This window comes from Pezoporus occidentalis, unplaced genomic scaffold (assembly GCF_034315485.1).
Source record: "Pezoporus occidentalis ecotype Australia unplaced genomic scaffold, CSIRO_AGI_Poc_V1 ctg12, whole genome shotgun sequence".
NCBI lineage: Eukaryota > Metazoa > Chordata > Aves > Psittaciformes > Psittacidae > Pezoporus > Pezoporus occidentalis.
The window spans coordinates 3,452,293-3,471,513 of record NW_026912994.1 but is presented as its reverse complement, the minus strand read 5'-3'; the positions used below and the strand labels follow the sequence as shown (position 1 = coordinate 3,471,513).

The 19,221-nt window shown below is 38.1% G+C and overlaps 1 protein-coding gene across 2 annotated transcripts in view; it reads right to left on the bottom strand.

Annotated features, from left to right (window-relative positions):
- Window positions 1–19,221, bottom strand: part of DPP10 (dipeptidyl peptidase like 10) — a 568,807-nt gene that overhangs the window by 215,797 nt on the left and 333,789 nt on the right. For both annotated transcript variants that reach the window (XM_062605998.1, XM_062605992.1), the window contains exon 3: window positions 17,949–18,044. In XM_062605998.1, coding sequence (XP_062461982.1) covers window positions 17,949–18,044 — 96 coding nt within the window. The remainder of the gene's footprint in view (window positions 1–17,948; window positions 18,045–19,221) is intronic.

Here is a 19,221-nt window from a genome sequence, read left to right as displayed (position 1 = left end):
AACATGCAGTTACTCATGTCTTCATAAAGATGGTGAACGCATGGCATTTCTAAAATAAACAAGGGTTTTTTTTTATTATTTTGTAAATGCACTGACAAAGCAGTACAATGAACATGAGCCAGCGTCAGTGTGCGCTCGCAGCCCAGAAAGCCAACCGTAACCTGGGCTGCATCAAAAGGAGCGTGACCAGCAGGTCCAAGGAGGTGATCCTGCCCCTCTACTCTGCTCTCGTGAGACCTCACTTGGAGTATTGTGTGCAGTTCTGGTGTCCTCAACATAAAAAGGACATGGAACTGTTGGAACAAGTCCAGAGAAGGGCCATGAGGATGATCAGGGAACTGGAGCACCTCCCGTATGAAGATAGGCTGAGAAAGTTGGGGTTGTTCAGCCTGGAGAAGAGAAGGCTGCATGGAGAACTCATAGCAGCCTTCCAGTATCTGAAGGGGGGCCTGCAAGGATGCTGGAGATGACACTTCATTAGGGACTGTAGTGACAGGAGAAGGGGCAATGGGTTAAAACTCAAACAGGGGAAGTTTAGATTTGATATAAGGAAGAAATTCTTTCCTGTTAGGGTGGTGAGGCACTGGAATGGGTTGCCCAGGGAGGTTGTGAATGCTCCATCCCTGGCAGTGTTCTAGGCCAGGTTGGACAGAGCCTTGGGTGCCATGGTTTAGTGGTAGGTGTCCCTGCTCATGGCAGGGGTGTTGGAACTAGATGATCTGAAGGTCCTTTCCAACCCTGACTATTCTATGATTCTATGATATACTCTCAAGAAAAACACAAGAAGTCATAGATGCCTATCTTTCTTTTCTGATGCTATTTGTTCATGAAGACCAACCACCCCCAAAAAGATTAGAATCCATTTCTTATTCCCACACAAGCTTCAACACTGTTTAAGAAAAAGAACAGCAAAAAATGTAATTAAAAACCTTCCTGAAAAAGCATGCAACAAACTGTCTTTGCCCGATGTATCAAACCAGAGTCTCCCTGTGCTCAGCACTGTGCACTCACTAGCACTGCTGGTCAGTGGCTGTTACTTTCTCTGTATCAGATTGACCATTTGCTAGAAGCCCTGAGCCCTGAACTCTTCACACTTGCCCAAATGTCATCTAATACATACTTCGGTAACTGCCAAGCAAGCAACTCCCCAAATTCTTTTATACCCGAGAAAGAAAAAATGCTATTTTGCAAAGTCTTATGTTTAAATTAGCATACATGAGAGCATCACAGTAAGCTGTGGGTGGTCAGCGCTGCCAAAAAAATCAAGTTTTATGCTACTATATAAGTATTTATTTTTTCTATTCACTAATAAAACATGTACTGTTATTCAGCAGAAGCATTAAACAGAAATACCAAAACCTCCCAAGCCTTTTTTGAGTTATTAATACAAAATTAATATCCATATATTTAAACTGAAATACCCTTTTCTGAATCTCCATAATGATTTAAAAACATTATTATAATGTATTGATGTTCAACAACCCAGGTACTAAAAGAACAGGTATTCATGGAGTAGCTACAGTTCACATACTGACTACAATTGTTTGAGAAGTTTTGCTCTGAGCTTTCCATTCGTATCAAACAAAAACAAGAAGCAGAGTACAAGATACTAAATCAATCTCCACAAATACCCTAGAACTAAATTAACAAATAACTTTCAACCAACACATTACCAGTGTAAGGAATTAGAAAATTTCATGGTTTTCAATATGGTGTGCAGAAACTCCCACAAACCAGCCAGGAGTCAGGCTATTAATAACACTGTTTTCTTGCTCTCATCTCTGGAACATATTGGTCTCAGACACAAACAAACTATATTTCAAATGTAATTTTATTTCTTCAGAGTTTAGACTTAGCTAATTTAAAAAAAAAAAAAAGAAAAAAACACAAACAACCGAAACCAACCACCAAGCAGTCACAACAACAAATCCAATTTACTGTAAACTCATACCTCTTCATTTTCATAACAAGGAACAGAATAAAAGATATTGTTAATTCAGAGCATATTTTAAGCTAGTGACAAGGCATTTGACAGCTGTGTTGCAGTACTCAGGAGAGACACATCCTATACTACAAAAAAATGTTTACCTGAAATTAGCAAAAGATTGCTCTGAGGATGGTAACAAAACGCAGAAAGCACTTAGTCCTGAAAAACATATATGTTTGACACTGTCCCACATGACATCGTTGTCTCTAAATTGGAGAGACATCAATTTGAAGGATGGACCACTCGGTGGATAAAGAACTGGCTGGATGGCTGCACGCAAAGAGTTGTGGTCAATAGCTCAATGTCCAGTTGGAGGCCTGTAACGAGTGGTGTCCCTCAGGGATCAGTGTTGGGACCGGTCCTGTTCAGCATCTTTGTCAGTGACATGGACAGTGGGATTGAGTGCGCCCTCAGCAAGTTTGCCAATGACACCAAGCTGTGTGGTTCAGCTGATACCCTGGAGGGAAGGAATGACATCCAGAGGAACCTTGACACGCTTGCGAGGTGGGCTGATGCCAACCTTATGAAGTTTAACCATGACAAGCTCAAGGTCCTACAGCTGGGTTGGAGCAATCCCAGGCACAGCTACAGGTTGGGCAGAGAAGAGATTCAGAGCAGCCCTGCCGAGAAGGACTTGGGGGTGTTGGTTGATGAGAAAATGAACATGAGCCAGCTTCAGTGTGCGCTCGCAGCCCAGAAAGCCAACCATATCCTGGGCTGCATCAAACGGAGCGCGACCAGCAGGTCCAAGGAGGTGATCCTGCCCCTCTACTCTGCTCTTGTGAGACCTCACTTGGAGTATTGTGTGCAGTTCTGGTGTCCTCAACAGAAAAAGGACATGGAACTGTTGGAACAAGTCCAGAGGAGGGCCATGAGGATGATCAGGGGACTGAAGCAACTCCCATATAAAGATAGGCTGAGAAAGTTGGGGCTGCTCAGCCTGGAGAAGAGAAGGCTGCATGGAGAACTCATAGCAGCCTTCCAGTATCTGAAGGGGGGCTATAGGGATGCTGGGGAGGGACTCTTCATTAGGGACTGTAGTGATAGGACAAGGGGTAATGGGTTAAAACTTAAACAGGGGAAGTTTAGATTTGATATAAGGAGGAAATTCTTTACTGTGAGACTGGTGACGTACTGGAATGGGATGCCCAAGGAAGCTGTGAATGTTCCATCCCCTGAAAGTGTTCAAGGCCAGGTTGGACAGAGCCTTGAGTGACATGGTTTAGTGTGAGGTGTCCCTGCCCATGCAGGCGAGTTGGAACTAGGTGATCTTCAGGTCGTTTCCAACCCTAACTATTCTTTGATTCTATGATTCTATGATTGTCTGCCTCTACTTGCATATACTGTATTCCAAACAGTGGGAGGAAGTGGACGCGACAATATAACAGTGCCTGAAATAAAAAAATTGTGTATTTTCCACTTTCAGCAATTTTTCAATACTTTTTGTCCTCAGACATTAGCTAATTTAAAAATATAATTTAAGCTTATAACTTCTACGGGAATAATACAGTAGAACTGTTGTTATTATTTCCATTACAGTAACAGGCATGGGGTAATCAAGGTCTTCGAAATTAGAGCTTTGAAGCCAAATTGTTTTCAACTAACAATTTACCACAATAGGAGCACAAGAAACACCTGGAAATCAGAACAGAGTATTAAAACAGAGAGGAACGTTTATGTGATGTTCTGACTTTCTATGATCATTTTAAACTGCTAAAAAAAAGGACTAGCAAGAACAGCAAGTCCTTGCCTCTAGGAGGACAAGGTACAATGCTGCATATGAAAACAAAAAAAAAAGATAAAAATTCATAACTTATATAAATTTCATGACATGTGCAGTTACCCAGAAAAGAAGTAACTAGCATCTGCCATTGTAGTATCTCGTAACAGGAGTAATTTCCACAACTGTATACATCTGGAATCCATCAGGAATCAATGGAAATGCTGCAGGTCATAATTTTCACTCTGCAACTGATTTCCGTTAATGGAACATGACACCAAAGTTTGCGTAATTTATATGGTGGTTTGGAGCTGTAACCGGTAATATGGCTTAGAGCCTCCTTCCCTAAACTGCCCACACAGATTACCAGAAAACAAAATATTGAAGACTGCAATCATTTTTATTCCAAATTAAGGAAAAAAACTTATCTGGAATTGGTTTTATTTGTTACTGGGGGGGTGGGTTCTTGTCATTTTATTTGTTTGGATTTGTTTGGTGGGTTTTTTTGTTTTTAAGAAAAGATTCCTCAGAATTTCAAATATATTACATGTAAATACTTGGTTTTAAATGTTAAACTGTTTAATCTGATAACACCAAATTGTAGCATTTTCACATGAATAGTGTGCACAATATAGAATACATTAAAATAATAGCGAAATGTCAACGTAAAATAATTATCCTAAATATTTCAACATTGAAGAAAAAAAAAAAAAAAAAATCACATTATCCAAAATGTGAAAGAGCTGAAGTAAATTATTTAAACCTTTCTCACAAAACTTCTACAGAAACACTGCTTCATACAAAACTTTCAAGTGAGGACTATTAAAAAAAAAATCATCAGATCTGACAAAAATATCCTCAGCCAACCATAACTGTCACTCTGAATTTAACTTTTGCCCACAGTACCTGAAAAATTAATCATGACCTGAGAGCAGCCCACTGACCGTTACAGATGAGCTGTCTCAATTGAGATCCCAGGAGCAAATACACAAATATCTGAATCATCATTACAGCATTAACAGACCCATATTGGAAGACAAGACTCCACGACTAAGAATTAAAATAACAGAAGTTGCCTTCTTATCCTAGAGGTGGGTGCTCTAGGATGGGGTCAATAACTATTACTTTTGAAGCTATTACAAATAATTCTCATGTAGTGCCTGTCCTGCAATAGAAGAGATTTAATTGCCTGCCTAATATTTATTTTGCTGTTACTTACAATGAGGACTGTAAACTCCTGGGTTTTCATGGTGTCGTGGTTTAAACCCGGTCAGGTAATTCGTTCGCTCATCCCCCTGCTCTCAGAGGGATGGAGAGGAGAATTGCAACTCCCACGGGTTGAGATAAGAACAGTTTAGTAACTAAGGTATAACACAAATCACTACTGCTACCACCAATGATAATAATGATAAAGGAAATAACAAGGGAAGAGAATACATCATCTCACCACCAGCCGACCGATAACTCGCCCCCCCAGGCCCAACCAAGCTCCGACCGATACCTCCTCCAACCCTGCAGTCCCCCAGCCCTTATTTTGCTGTGGTATGGAATACCTCTTTGGCTAGTTTGGGTCAGGTGTCCTGTCTCTGCTTCCTCCTGACTCCCCCTCCTCCCTGGCAGAGCATGAGCCTCACAGAGTCCTTGGCCAAACCAAAACATCGCTTGTTATCAGCTCTGTTCCCGAGCTGAAAGTCAAAACACTGCACTGCATCAGCTACCAAGAAGGAGAAAAATGACTGCTACTGCTGAACCCAGGACATTTTTAAAGTTTTTCAAGAACTTTCAATTTTTACTTTGAAATTGCAATTCACAGATCTGCACGCTGAACAAAACAATCAATATTCCATACACAGAAATTTTCTCAGTCATATGCCTAAGGTAGGCTGCAAGTACAGAAAGCACACTCCACATGTCCCTCTGAAGCACTTGATAAACTAGGCAGTCTTCATTCATGAGTAAGTACTCGACTATGTATAAAAAACCCTCTCAAAACTAAAGAGGTGATTTTTTTTTCCCCCCTGAGAAGAAAAATACCATAGAAAATCTCAGCAAAAACTGCACTAAAGTTAAATCACTCTCAACATGGGAGGCCAATATCTAAATTCTGTCAAAAACCTGATTGCTTCTCCCAGTCCTGTTTTAATAATCTTATTTTAACAAAATTTCCTTAATTGTATCACTAGAGAGGCTATGGGTTTGTATAGCCTATTAATGGATCAAAATCAATCTACTTTTACTGACTTGGCAAAACAATACACGGTTGCTATGATGGTTACTAGTTGGCAAATATCTCACACAAATTGCATAGAAACTTTGTCAGATTGGATAAACAAGCAAATATCAAGTTGCCTCTGGTTCATCTCGATTCTACAGTCTCATACAGACAGTGTGGGGGCCACATTTGATTTCTGCAACAATAAATTAAAATTGCAATTAAATCAGACTGAAAAAGTATAGTAATTTAAAGTTAATAGCACTTTTGTTCTCACCACAGTTTACACATCAATGTGAGGAAAAAATTTTTACACTTAGGGTCATAAAATACCAGAGCAAGTTGCCCAGAGAGGTGGCAGATGTGCCATCCCTTCCAGGATATTCCAGGACACACCAAGGCCAGGCTGGATGTGGTTCTGGGCAACAAGATCTAGTTGAGGATCTCCCTGATCACTGCAAGGGGGGCTGGACTAGATGACCTTTGAAGGTCCCTTCCAACCCAAACTATCCTATGATTCTAAAGACATAGGTAAAATTGTAAAGCATAACTTCTGGCCAGACAAAATGGTCAAAATGGCCAGGCAGGTCATGCCACCGGATACTCTTCAACCACTGTATGAGCAAGGTTAGGGCAACAGTCTGGCTTTTGTCCAGTTCTGGGACTACCCACATGAGTGACATCACATAAGTGCCTTTAGCATCAGCCTTGCATCTCCTGCTCATCACTAAGACCAGCTGTTGTCTCTCAAAGATCCAAAACACTATGACTAAGTGGAAATTTTCACTGCCTCTGCTTGTCCTCTATTGTGGTTTATACCCAGGCCATAAATCAGAACCACGCAGTGTATTCCCCTCCATCCTTTCTTCCCCCTGTTCCTGGAGGCATAGGAAGGAGAATTGAATGAATGAAACTCCCATGGGTTGAGATAAGAACAGTCCAATAACTAAGGTATAATACAAATCACTACTGCTACCACCAATAATAATAATGATAAGGGAAATAACAAGGGAAAAGAATACAATACCACCTGCCAACCGATAGTATCCAGCCTGACCCTGGCAGAGATGTAGCCCTTCTGGGTAACTCCCAGTTACATCTCGGACATGACGTGCTGTGCTATGGAATACCTCTTTGGCTAGTTTGGGTCAGGTGTCCTGTCTCTGCTTCCTCCCTGCTTCTCCTCCTCCCTGGCAGAGCATGAGATTCACAAAGTCCTTGATCAGACTAAACATTTGAGCAGTAACGAAAACCATCGGTGTTATCAGTGCTGTTCCCAGGCCGAAAGTCAAAAACACAGCACTGCATCAGCTACTAAGAAGGAGAAAAAATGACTGCTACTGCTGAACCCAGGACACCTCCCAGAACCTATCTGGAGTTATAGAACAAAGACGTCCTTAACGGGAAACACATACGTCCTGTGGCACTGACAGAGCACTAACACAGGCCTTCTTTTTTTCCTCATTACATTTTAGTTGTTACTTGTTTTATACTTTTACTCTATAGACTTCTCCCTCCACAGCCTTTCCCCTCTAATCCTGATGTACATAAAAGGAATAGGTCCAAAACTCAACAGGTTGCCATTTGAATCAAAACTGTCTAATACCTGGGTCATCTCCTCCTGGGTCAACACAAACACTTTGTGGGAGAATTTCACAGAACTGATACACTGAACACAATTCTAAAAATATGATCTAAGTATAGATAGAAATATCCACTTTCCCAAACATACTAAAAAAAAAAGTCCTTTTGCATCACACTGAGAGCGATAGCAAGCAAAATTGTTGAAGTATCAACCACATTTTCACATGAAGAATAACCTTGGCCTGGTACTCATTTCTGTGTGTCTGAACTTTCTTGACATTCCAGTGCCAGACAGAGGCAGCGGATCAGTTCATACATTCAATAAAAATAACACATGGCACAGAAAACAAACCAGGGAAACTAATGAATGGCAAGGAAGAGTCAGTGTCTCTGAAATCTGCCATTTGAACAAGAAAAGAAAAATCAGACAATACACAATGGAATCAATTAAAGAGAAAAAAAGAAAGAGTAAAAGGGAAATATACTTAAATGTACGTCCACAGATACATGTATGCTTTAAAAATGCAATTTTTATGGATTCATTATGTAAGCATTTGAGCAATACAGAAAACCACTCCTTTTACTACCTCTTAGTTCAGGATAAAAAAAAACCTAACAGACAACAAAAGATAAGGAGCAGAAATGTAAAGCTTTGGGGTTTAAAGATAACTGTTTTAAACACCATACAGCTTACTCATCTGCCACAAAACACAACTTAGCGTTTCTTAAAAGGACTATATATTTAGACAAATAAGTAAGAAAACTGAAGAAAATTAAAAGGATTTGGTTTACGCAAATGGAAACTAGGCAGAATTGTCCAACAACACTGCTGCATACAGATACGACTGAATTGTATCTCCCCCCTGCACAGCATTCCTTTGAAGAGAATCAAATTGCTGATGAGCAAATTAGAGTTGACTTAAATGAGCCTGTAAGAAGGACCATAAAACCAGCTGCAAGTATAAATAGCAGCTTCCAAAGGAAAAGTTAACAGGTCTACAGATCCAACCCACGATGAAAGGATTACGGCTCCAGCTGGGCAACAGGTACCCTTCTGCTCAGGGGCAGTGCTGATACATAGGGAAAACAAAACAAGGAGGCACAGGATGAAAAGCATAGTCTTGATGCACATATAAACTTGGTGATGCATGAACACTTACATCTCTGAAGCCTTTATGTATAACAGGAAAAAGTGTGGCATTCTGGAGGGCAACTCACAAATCTGTTGTATAGCACCCACCATCTGTTACCATTCCAAAACTCACAATCCACTGCTCAGGTTTGGTTATGTAGTAGAATAGTATCCTAAGAGTAATGATGTAGCACATGCAGTTTATACTTGTTCATCATATTAAGGACTGCTTTCTTAGTCAAAAGTGTATTACTGAGAAAAGGTCTCAGTCTTTTATGGACATTGCTATGGTAACCAGCATAGTAAGCTCAGTATATGCACTACACTCAGGAGACTTCTGCTTCAACAAACAGGGAGAACTAAGATTTATTAAGTGTCTGGTCCGCTTTCCTAGAGGTTCACATACTGAATTGGTGTACTTAACCCTTCAACAATAGGCTAATATCTATAAATATGGCTTGGAAAATGCAAAACATTCTACCAACCTTTTTCAAAATACAATACCTTATGCCACAGATACTTAGAAAACATTTACACAGGCAGAGTGCAAGTATATTGTTATCTTTGTTAAATTCCTAACGCTTTGGGATGTGGAATAAGTAAAAAAAATCTATAGGGACATATTTTAAGAAGCACTGCAATAATTAGCTGTATTTTTGACTAAAGGTAGCAATAGGTAGTTTGATCTTCCACTAGGTTAGAATACTTGGTTCCATTTTTTCTTAACTTATAACCCGATATGTGGATTTCATCCTCCATTAAAAAAAAAAAAATAAAAATCAGGAAATAAATTTCAGGTACTCTATGGAGGAAGTACAAAATGTCTAGTGAAAAACTCCAGACCCAAAAGTTCCGCAATCAATAATGGTAATGCAGAAGTGAAGACAGCTACAAGACAGTGTAGAGGTCACAACTAATGCAATACTGTATTAATGTACAAAGGATATTGGGGAAGGTGCATTAAGAAGTAACTTACAAAATACAGTGGTGACACAAGTTAATTTAGTGCTTGTTAAGAATCATTACCACTGGCACGAGTGTTGATGTAGCAATGGGGCTTAACATAGTTAATCTCAGCAGAAATTACCCAAGACTACTTCTAAGCAAGTCATGTGGTACCTTAGAGACATCGATATTAGAGCAGAAAGCATAGTCCATGCAGTTTATTCTAATAGTGTGGACAAGCAGGGGACATCAGTTAAAATAGCCACTAAGCATTATTTAAAGGCTAGGCTGCATACAGTCTAGAGGAAAAAAATAATTGAGGGAAAAATTCTACTGTGTTACAGCCGATGAAACAAAGAATTTTAATGAGGAGAACAAAACACCTTCCTGAGTAGCAGGCTATCCAACTGCTCATCCCACCAGGGTGGAGAATCAGAGGATCAAAGGAACAGTAATCCTCTAGCCTTCTGCTCACAGGGGAGAGCTCTGCTGCAATCCTAGCGAGTGTCCCACAGCTGCTAGGACATCTGTACAGGTGAGATCCACTCACCCGAACAAGTATCTGAATCTGAGGCACTCTGAGGCACAACCTCTGCTCCATGGAAGAAAGTTAGTACTGCTTTGTGATAATGATTATTGATGAAAAAAGACCATCTTTTTTTTCCTGATAAATCCTTAAGAGAAGTTGGATGAAATCTCCACTTTCATGCAGACATAAAAATATAGGCTTTTTCCCATACTGGTTTTTAAGGGTATGTATACATTCACGCACAGCTGCAACCCAAATCATTTCATGCTTTCTTATTTGCAATGCTAGTTAAAAATAATTTTCTTCAGTTTCTCTTTTATGTTCAACCTAATGCTTTTGTATCTTTAGGCACCTCACAGTATTTATCTTCTGGTTTACATGCAGTCTTCATATGAAATATTTAAAAACAAATTCATTATTTAACAGGAGAAATGCAAAGAAAACAAAACCAAAGACCTACTGTACCTAAACTTAACGCTCTCCCCAAAAAAAAAACAAACAAAACCAACCAACCAAGCAACCAATCAAAAAAAAAAACCCAAAATAAAAAAAAACACAAAAAAAAAACCCCACAAACCAAAACAAACAAGAAAATCAAAATCCTTCCTAAACTAAAAAGTTTGGCCATTGTTTGAGAAGCCACAGTTCCTGCACTGAAAGACTCAAGAAAGCACATCGTGCCTGGTATCAAACCTGGCTACCTCACAAGCTTAGCCTGAATGACCAATAACCCATCAACAGCTGGCTTGTAGGGAAGTCTTCAGCATCAGTGCAGGTACAGCCTCAAACTCCTATACTCGCAATTCCCTAATGACAGAATTAAATCATTCCAACCATTCCACAACATTATTTAACAAATTATTTAATAAATCAGTGGAACAGTACCAATCAAAACTTTTATTTCCCTTTTTAGCAGTTTCTGAGAGAAATTACAGCCAGCCTAGAGACACTCTATATATCTTTCCAAATGTTCTAGGGATTTTCCAAAACATAGTCTTAAGACTTGGCAAAAACTGGGTGTGTAATTCACACCACTGCTAGACTTTTATGATAGATGATTTTTAGCTAAAAGCCTCCACAGATTAGAGCGCTATCTAGGATTTGTTTTTTCACTTGCTCTTCTATGTGCTGCTTTTCCCTGCACAGGGAATCAAAAGTCTAACCACCCTCTGACTTTCAGAAATGAACCCTTCACACTGAACTACAGGCAACAAAAATACTGCGTGGCCTGGTTTTTAGCTTCAGGCTCTGCAGAGCTACAGATTCAGATAAATAATGAAAGCTATATGGAGAGATAGCAAGAGCGCCATTGAATACACCTCTCTTCACTTCTGACCAAGTCCCTGACAGAGCATTAACGCATCTTATTACAACCTAAATATGTGAGGCACCATATACATACAGTTCCTGGTACAGTGAAAATGCACTTGCATGCAATAACTGCGCTCCAGTCTTACCACTTCAGACTATCATCTCATTAAGGGATGGGGAAAAAAATATAAGACTTCACTCTTAATATCCACCGTAAATGACAAGAGTAATGCCAACATATATAGATGAGCAATTCTAATAGAGGTAGTTCTCTGTTTATTGATTCCAACCCAGCAACAACTTTCTGGAGCAGAATCTGCTGCCTTTTATATCAGTGATGGACTGACTTCTTAAACTTGGCCCGTATCTACTGGCAATCATTATATGCTCAGCTTTAATAAATAAAGTTCATATTTGCCTCATTTGCACAGGAAAAGCTTTCTTTAAAAAACGTCAAGTATTTTAAACAATGGTTTTGTGCACGAAATTGGCATATGTGGTACCATGTGCTGAGCTTCCAAACCATTTCCATTTTTATCATCCACAATTTTTAAACCAATTTCTACCATCTTTAATCCAGGTTTCCCAGAATCATTTTTTTTTATTTAATTTTCAGAATAGACAAGAGCCAACACAGACTCAAGGAAAACACAAGCTCAAGAAAAGGCCACTGTCTACACATTTCATCCCTAGATGGTAAAGGCAGTGCACAGTGTCCGAAAGGTGCTAGGAACAACCACAGTTAAATCCACATGAAGCCACTGTCTCTTTTTGTCTTAAAGAGCAAACTGTCCCATTTGCTCTTTAAGGAAACCAAACATGTCGTAAAAATTAATAATACTTTTTCAGCCAGGTAATATTTTCTTTGCTAATACATAGTCTATTGCAGTGAAGTGACTGACTGTTTAACTGTAAAGCAAAAATGGTTTAATATTTCCTTCTTAATAAAAAAGTAAAAAAATAAAATTAAATTAAAATAAAATATAGTGAAAAAAAAAAGAAAACCACAAAACCCCACTACTCTACTAAACACGATAAATGTTTGCAAAATAAAATGTGAAGGGGGAAGAGGGGTTTTCTCCATAAACCAGCGCCTTGGTTTCACAGATTTTCAAAAGGGCAAGCATCACCCATTCTTTTTAACTCCATGCTGATAAAATCAATGCGCGAAACTAAATATGAAATAAAGATGCTCACATCAGAACTAGTAAATATTACTCAGAAAACGAAAGCTGAAGCTAATACAGGAAATTTAGGAGCAATATAAAAACAAAAATAAAACAAGTAAATACAAGAACCTGAGTCAAAACAAAACCAGACATCTTTTGCTTTGATGCTGTTCTCAAGGCACCACTCTCAAAAGTGAAAATATTTCTGACTTGGGATAGAGTGTTTTATTATGATCTACAAAAAAAAGAAACAACAAACACATTAAAACTGTAAAAAGGGGGAAAATAAAAGGTACTGAAGAGTTTTTGGCTTGAAAACATATCTGCATGAAGAATTATTTGCTTTTAGAAACTAAATCCTAAAATGTTATACCTGTTGAGACTGCCAACACAATCTAAGATTTTTTGCTGTATGTTATAAACCTCACTGCAAAAAAACAGGCTTTTACAAAAGAAGAAATAGGCACAAATGCACATTTTCACCAAAAATCTCTCATCAAAATGGTGCATTTATACTCCCTCTGATGAGTCGGAGAATAGAATTGTGTTCACCAGGATGACTTCAAGGGACGAACCTACCCCCAACTATTTTAGGGTTATTTGTGCCATCTGCAGCAGACGATGTGAGCACCAACCGCCTCCCTGTGTCTGCCTGCCCTCCACAAACATACGCAGTCCTTCTTTAGCAGGGAGCTGCAATTCCTCCATGGACAGGGCAGCAGCCACCCACCTCCAGCAGCAGCCACCAGTTCGGCAGGCAGCAGGGTGGCAGTTTGCCAGCGACAGCAGCCTGCCCCAGCAGCCGCCTGCTCGAGACACAGAGTATGGATTAGCAGCTCCTGTCTGACATGGCACAGGGAGTCAGGAAAAAAGACTGATATTTAAAGAAAATGCAGCTTCCATATGAGGCAGGAAACCCTTCTCAAAACACAAGTTTCCACCTTATCCCCTCCACGTCCTTTCCCTTGACACAAAGGTCTTCCTTCCCTACTGCTTCTGACTTCCGAATGACTTCCTTATTTTCTCTCTTCCTCCCAAAGGCAGACAAGGATGCTGCTTGTGATATGAGCTCGTTTTGTAGAGTCCTACAGGATAAGGAAATCTCTGCTATCATCTCTTGCCCTCTCAAAGATCACTCCCCTCCCTGAAGCGCTACTGGAAGCCCTTCCTCCTGCACTGGCACCTGCCACCTTCCCAGTCCTCTCCCTCACTGCTCCAAAATCTTTAATTATTGCATCAGCAAGACTGTATTTGCCTGAAGAGATGTGATGCTGCCCAGCCATACATGTTACCCTACACTTTTCCTGTGACATGGTGTTCCAAGGGTAACAAACAGGTGCTCCAGAGGCAGGAAAGACAGAAATATTTAATTTTCTCACAATCTCAGGAAAACACTTTACAACCCTCAGCAGATGCCTACATCTTTCCTGGTTCCATGAAGCACATATGAACCTATTCAGGTGATTTGCTGAGCTTTAGCACAAGACAGGATTCCAGGGCACAGACTGCTGCAGGCCTTCATTTCAGACTTCAGGTCATTCTCCAACACCTTTTCATTCAAATCTATGAAAATTTTCATAATTGTGTTGACTATATACCCATCTAACAGAATACAAACAAGGAGTCAATGCACTCTATCACATACAGTAAAGGTTAGCAAAGATTATCCAAACAGTAACAGCCATATTCACCAATGGAATATGGGCAAAGATTCTGAATTTTATTGTCGTTAACAGCCAGAGTCCCCGGTAATAAGAGACACAAGCACACTACCAAAGATCTAGAGATTAGACTGCAAAACTTCTGAGCCCTCAGTATTTCTCACGGGCCAGCATACATATTTCTAAGTAATTTAATAGAAATTAAGAAAACATCCTGAAAAAATGCTTCAGTATGGTTCAAAGATCCAGCTTCAGACTGCTCATACTGTCATTGTTTATGAACAACTAATACAATGATACATTTGTTGTCATCTTCCATTAAACGCACTGTCTGTACTAGCATGCATGCAACATGATCCTAAAGCAAAGTGTGATCATGACATCAGATGCTATTCCCGACCTGAAGCACTGACTGGTCCTTGTTGAAAAATGGTCAGAATCCAAGACAGGAACAATATGAGACACAGTAAGTCTCTTTAAAAGATTTTTTTTTTTTTGCAAGGGAAAGCATAGGGGAAGTTTAACTCTGTTAAACTTAATTACTCTGGATACGTTAAACTACATTGCGGTTTTGTACTTAAATAAACCAAACCATTTTGCCACATAATGCAAAGCCCTTAGCAGTAGTAATGTGCTGTCAGATCTAAGTACTTTCATTGTTCACTAGCAGCATTTTAAATTCCCACCTTCTGTTAGAAAACCTGAAGATCAATAATGCTAAGGGAAGATGTTCTCTCATTTAACATCTTTGAAACTATGCCGAGCAACTGGAAGGCATCCTGAAACCAAACACTTTCAGACTGACATGGATTAAAAGAATTGATGGTTGCGCATACTCTCCACCATGACCTTCTAAATACAGTTGACGTGCTCAGATTTATAATTGAAAAAGTTTAGTAAGCTACAAAGTTATTATTTGCAAGAAAAATACTAGCCATCATCTGTGTTTTCTTTTTTCAGTTTGCAAATTTTACAAAAAAAAAAGTAAAAAATCCAAGCAAGGTTTAAAAAGAAAAAACAAAAAACACAAAAAAACTAACCAAACAAAAACAAACGCACAAACCTGTCTTTGAAATAAAACAACAAAAAAGAAAAAAAAAAAACAAAAAATCCCCATTAAAAAAAAACAAAAACAAAAAAGAAAAAGAAAAAAAAGGGTGAAAGAAATCTGAAAGATACCTGTGTAGATACTTCTTCCAATTACATTAATTGTGAATACATTTTGTCACTTTAAAACTAGCTCAAAATTTTTCTTTTCTTTGGCAACAGCTGATTATCTCAGATAAAGGACAACATTTCCCCTGCAGCTTCAAGCATTTACACAGTTATTAACTTTGGTGGCAAGCACATAATATTGTGGACTCAGTTTCAAGCAGAAAAGGAAATGGACTGTAAAGACATCTATATGTAAGAGCTTTTCTTATTAAAGAGTAGACTAGAAATAACTACGTGGGGACGATTTTTGTGGTGGAGGAACTTGCAAACAAGGAAGAAATAACATTGCGTTTGAGAAACATCTAAGAAATTCAAACATCAGCATAGAAAGTTTAATTAAATGGCAGAGGTTAAATACTACACCTTACCTAAGAACACAGTGATCCATCTAGCACTTGAAATCCTTAAATCAGTGATTTTTTCCACAAAGTATTCTCTAGACCCTGCAGAAACTGCTTACAGCATGAATTACTTTTTCAATCTCTTATTCCCATCCCTTACCATTAAGTCAAGATGATAAAACTTTCCGATGGATACAAATTATGCTATCCCAAGAGAAGCAAAAAGTAGTAGTAAGTAGCTACTTATTTTTGGCTAAAATCTTCCAGTATAGAGTCCACTTACTCTGCCAATATCCAAAGAAAGTGCCAAATGCTTCCCTGCAGCTCCACAGTATTTAATACTGAATCCTAAATTATATATTTCATTCTCCATGCATATAATGCCACCACTGCAATGTTACCATGACAGGAAAGAAAATATAATCTTAATCCTAAATTTTAAAAATAAAACTAGAAGCAGGAAGCAGAAATGCTGCTTTGCAAGACTCCTCCTCATTTTGTTTATTATCCAAGATGCTGCTTTCATTGACCATACTGGGAATTTTCAAAATAAATACAAAAAGAAAAAAAAAAAAAAAAAAAACACACCAAAATAATTATACATAAGTTTCTATGTTTATCAAACATACTAAATGATTACTAAAATCCTCCATTTTCACCACTTTTTGCTCAGCTTCCACACACACATTCTAATCAGAAAATGTCCATTCTTTCCTTTTTCTTTTTTGTACCCCTGGACTTTATTGCTTCTTTCACAGATAAACACAGGAAAACACCTAACTGCAAGCTTAGGAATTCTCATATTGGCTGAGAAAATCTGCAGAAAGACTGGATATTAGTACAACTGTACTGCCAATATAACACAGCACCTTTCTTTATTAAAGAACATTTCTAATATTATTTTCAATAAATGGAAAAGGTCATAACTGTACAATCTCACAGCTTTTAGAGTAGACTGCTTATGATCTCTGTTTTTTGCATGATACTGGTAAAATTATCTTCCCCAATATGAGTTTCCTAACATGGATTTTGAAGAGCACAAAAGAAACCTGTATCCATGCAGGATTTTAGCACCAAATTCTACATTTCTTTTTACCACATCTGGAAAACTCTTAAAGGAAGCTTTTATCTTATCACAAGCTGTAGAACAGAGTTAAAAATTCCGCAAACTCCATGTTTTATTTACTTTTCTCCCTTTTAGCCTTTTTTTTTTTTTTTGAAATGAACTTACTCTTCTTAGAACCATTTCTTCTTTGAAATTTACTTCATAAAGCAATAACTGAATGAATCATATAGCTTCCTACAAATGAAGAACACCTTCTAGTTATCACTTAAGACCATAGTTGATTAATATAATTGGATTTTTTACTTCCTGTGCAAAGCTATTCCGGATTTACATATGCAGTCACCAAACTTCCAAACTCCTACCTTACATAGAGCACCCCTTAACATACTCTGTTTTGCACAAAGCCTATTATTATTCCTTTTATTAACACCTGGAGTAATACAAAGATTCAACTATAAGGACAGAAAAGAGATGGTTGCTGTTGTTACTTCTGCATTTCTTGCAAAAAGAAAGAATGTGAACAACCCATATGACCAAGAGAAAAGTTGAATGAGTTGAAAGAACTAGTTTGAATTTGTATTCTTTTTTACATTACAACTGTTACACAAATTCTTTGGGAATCTGCATACCATTTATAAATCACTGAAGAAAGTAGAATATTAAATACAATTACATAAATAAAATACAGCTGTACGAATACACATAAATATTTAAGAATCCACACCAGATGTGGAGAACCACAAAGTTCTGATACTAGTAGAACAATTTTATGAATAGATCTTTTTGTGAATCCATAAACAAGATCTAGTTCTTAAAAACAATTCAACTCTGTTTCAAAGTGAGTCAGTAGCATAAACAGAAAACTTTAGTGAGCTTCTACTAGATGGAGCTTTAAAATTAGAAAGCCACTTCAAAAATTAATGAAGTAGATATGATTTAGAACTTACAAGGAAAACTGGGACACTGGCCAATTTCAAGAGAGTCTGAAATTTTAACTGATTCCTTCTCAGAGCCAGGATATACAACACTCAAAACTATTACCTGATTTTAAGTTACATGAAAGATTATGCACCTACCATTAATCCATTTGGCTTCTGGATTATGAACTATGAACTCTTTTCTGAAGAGATCTTCCAAGGACAATCGGGTTTCTGATGAATTTGCAAGTTCATCTAAAATAAATATAACAACATCATTTTAGATATTCAAACCAATATATTCAGCGTGATTTGGAAAACTCTGAAATTATAGAAACAGAACACAACGTCCTGATAAAATCAATAACAAACACCTTCCTCATTTTTTGTTTTTTTTTTTTTTTCACTTCAAGAAAACATTTCATTTTTCTTCAGTAGAGCTTCAGAGAACAAAGCATTGATACCTCAGGCTGGGACAACTGAAAAACGTAGTGCTTAGCTATTTATTATACCAGGACTCTAAGTGGCAAACGTCCTTCCTCCCACAGCCCTACACCACAAGAAAAGTTTGATTACAAACCAGTACAAAAATTTCTTGACTGCCAAAGAATGTAGGTGAATTGCTCACCTTACCCAGACAAAAACTTAGTAAGATACTCCTGTAAGTAAATTTGGAACTAATTTCACTCTATTCTATAAAATGAAATGTTAATATATATATTTATATGCACATTTACTAATCTGCGCTTACTCTCTAGTGACAAGCACAATGTAACATTGGCTAATAGCCTTGTGTTTTTCCCAAAAGTGATAGAACCCAGGAATATTGCGCTTCTAAACACTAGCCAACATTGATTTTCTAAACAAAATAATAAGTTGTCAGCTCCTAAAATAATCTCCATGGTTCAGGAAAAGACAAAGAAGCTCTGCTAAATTCTACTTGTTCTGTAGGTTAAAGAAATCATAAGTAACTGAGATTCAATAGTGAACAGTCACACTAACATGTGAAATCAGAAATACTTTTAAAGCAGAAGTTCTGCTGTCAAAACAGAAGGTTTCCAATGAATACTCACTGATGGTAGCTACGCACTGCACCTAACTGTTTTAGGTTATTTAGAACAGCAGCTGATAAAAGCTGCATTACATGTTGACCGTGCGCTAGCAAAAATATGCACCTATGCACTTCCTAACACAATGAGCCAGACAGATGCCCAGTCAGATCTTTTAATCACTTTATTGTTATTGGGCAGGTTTGCCATAGATTACTGCAGTATTTCTCTGATCTATGAGCTTTCCCTTCCAACATGCTAGGCATCCTCCTTCTCTACCAGAGGATCTTTTTGTTAGTCAGAGTTTGTCCTTACAGATTGCTGATATTAAACAGTGCTTCTGATGACCTACAGAAAAAGACTATCTAGAATCACAGCAGTTA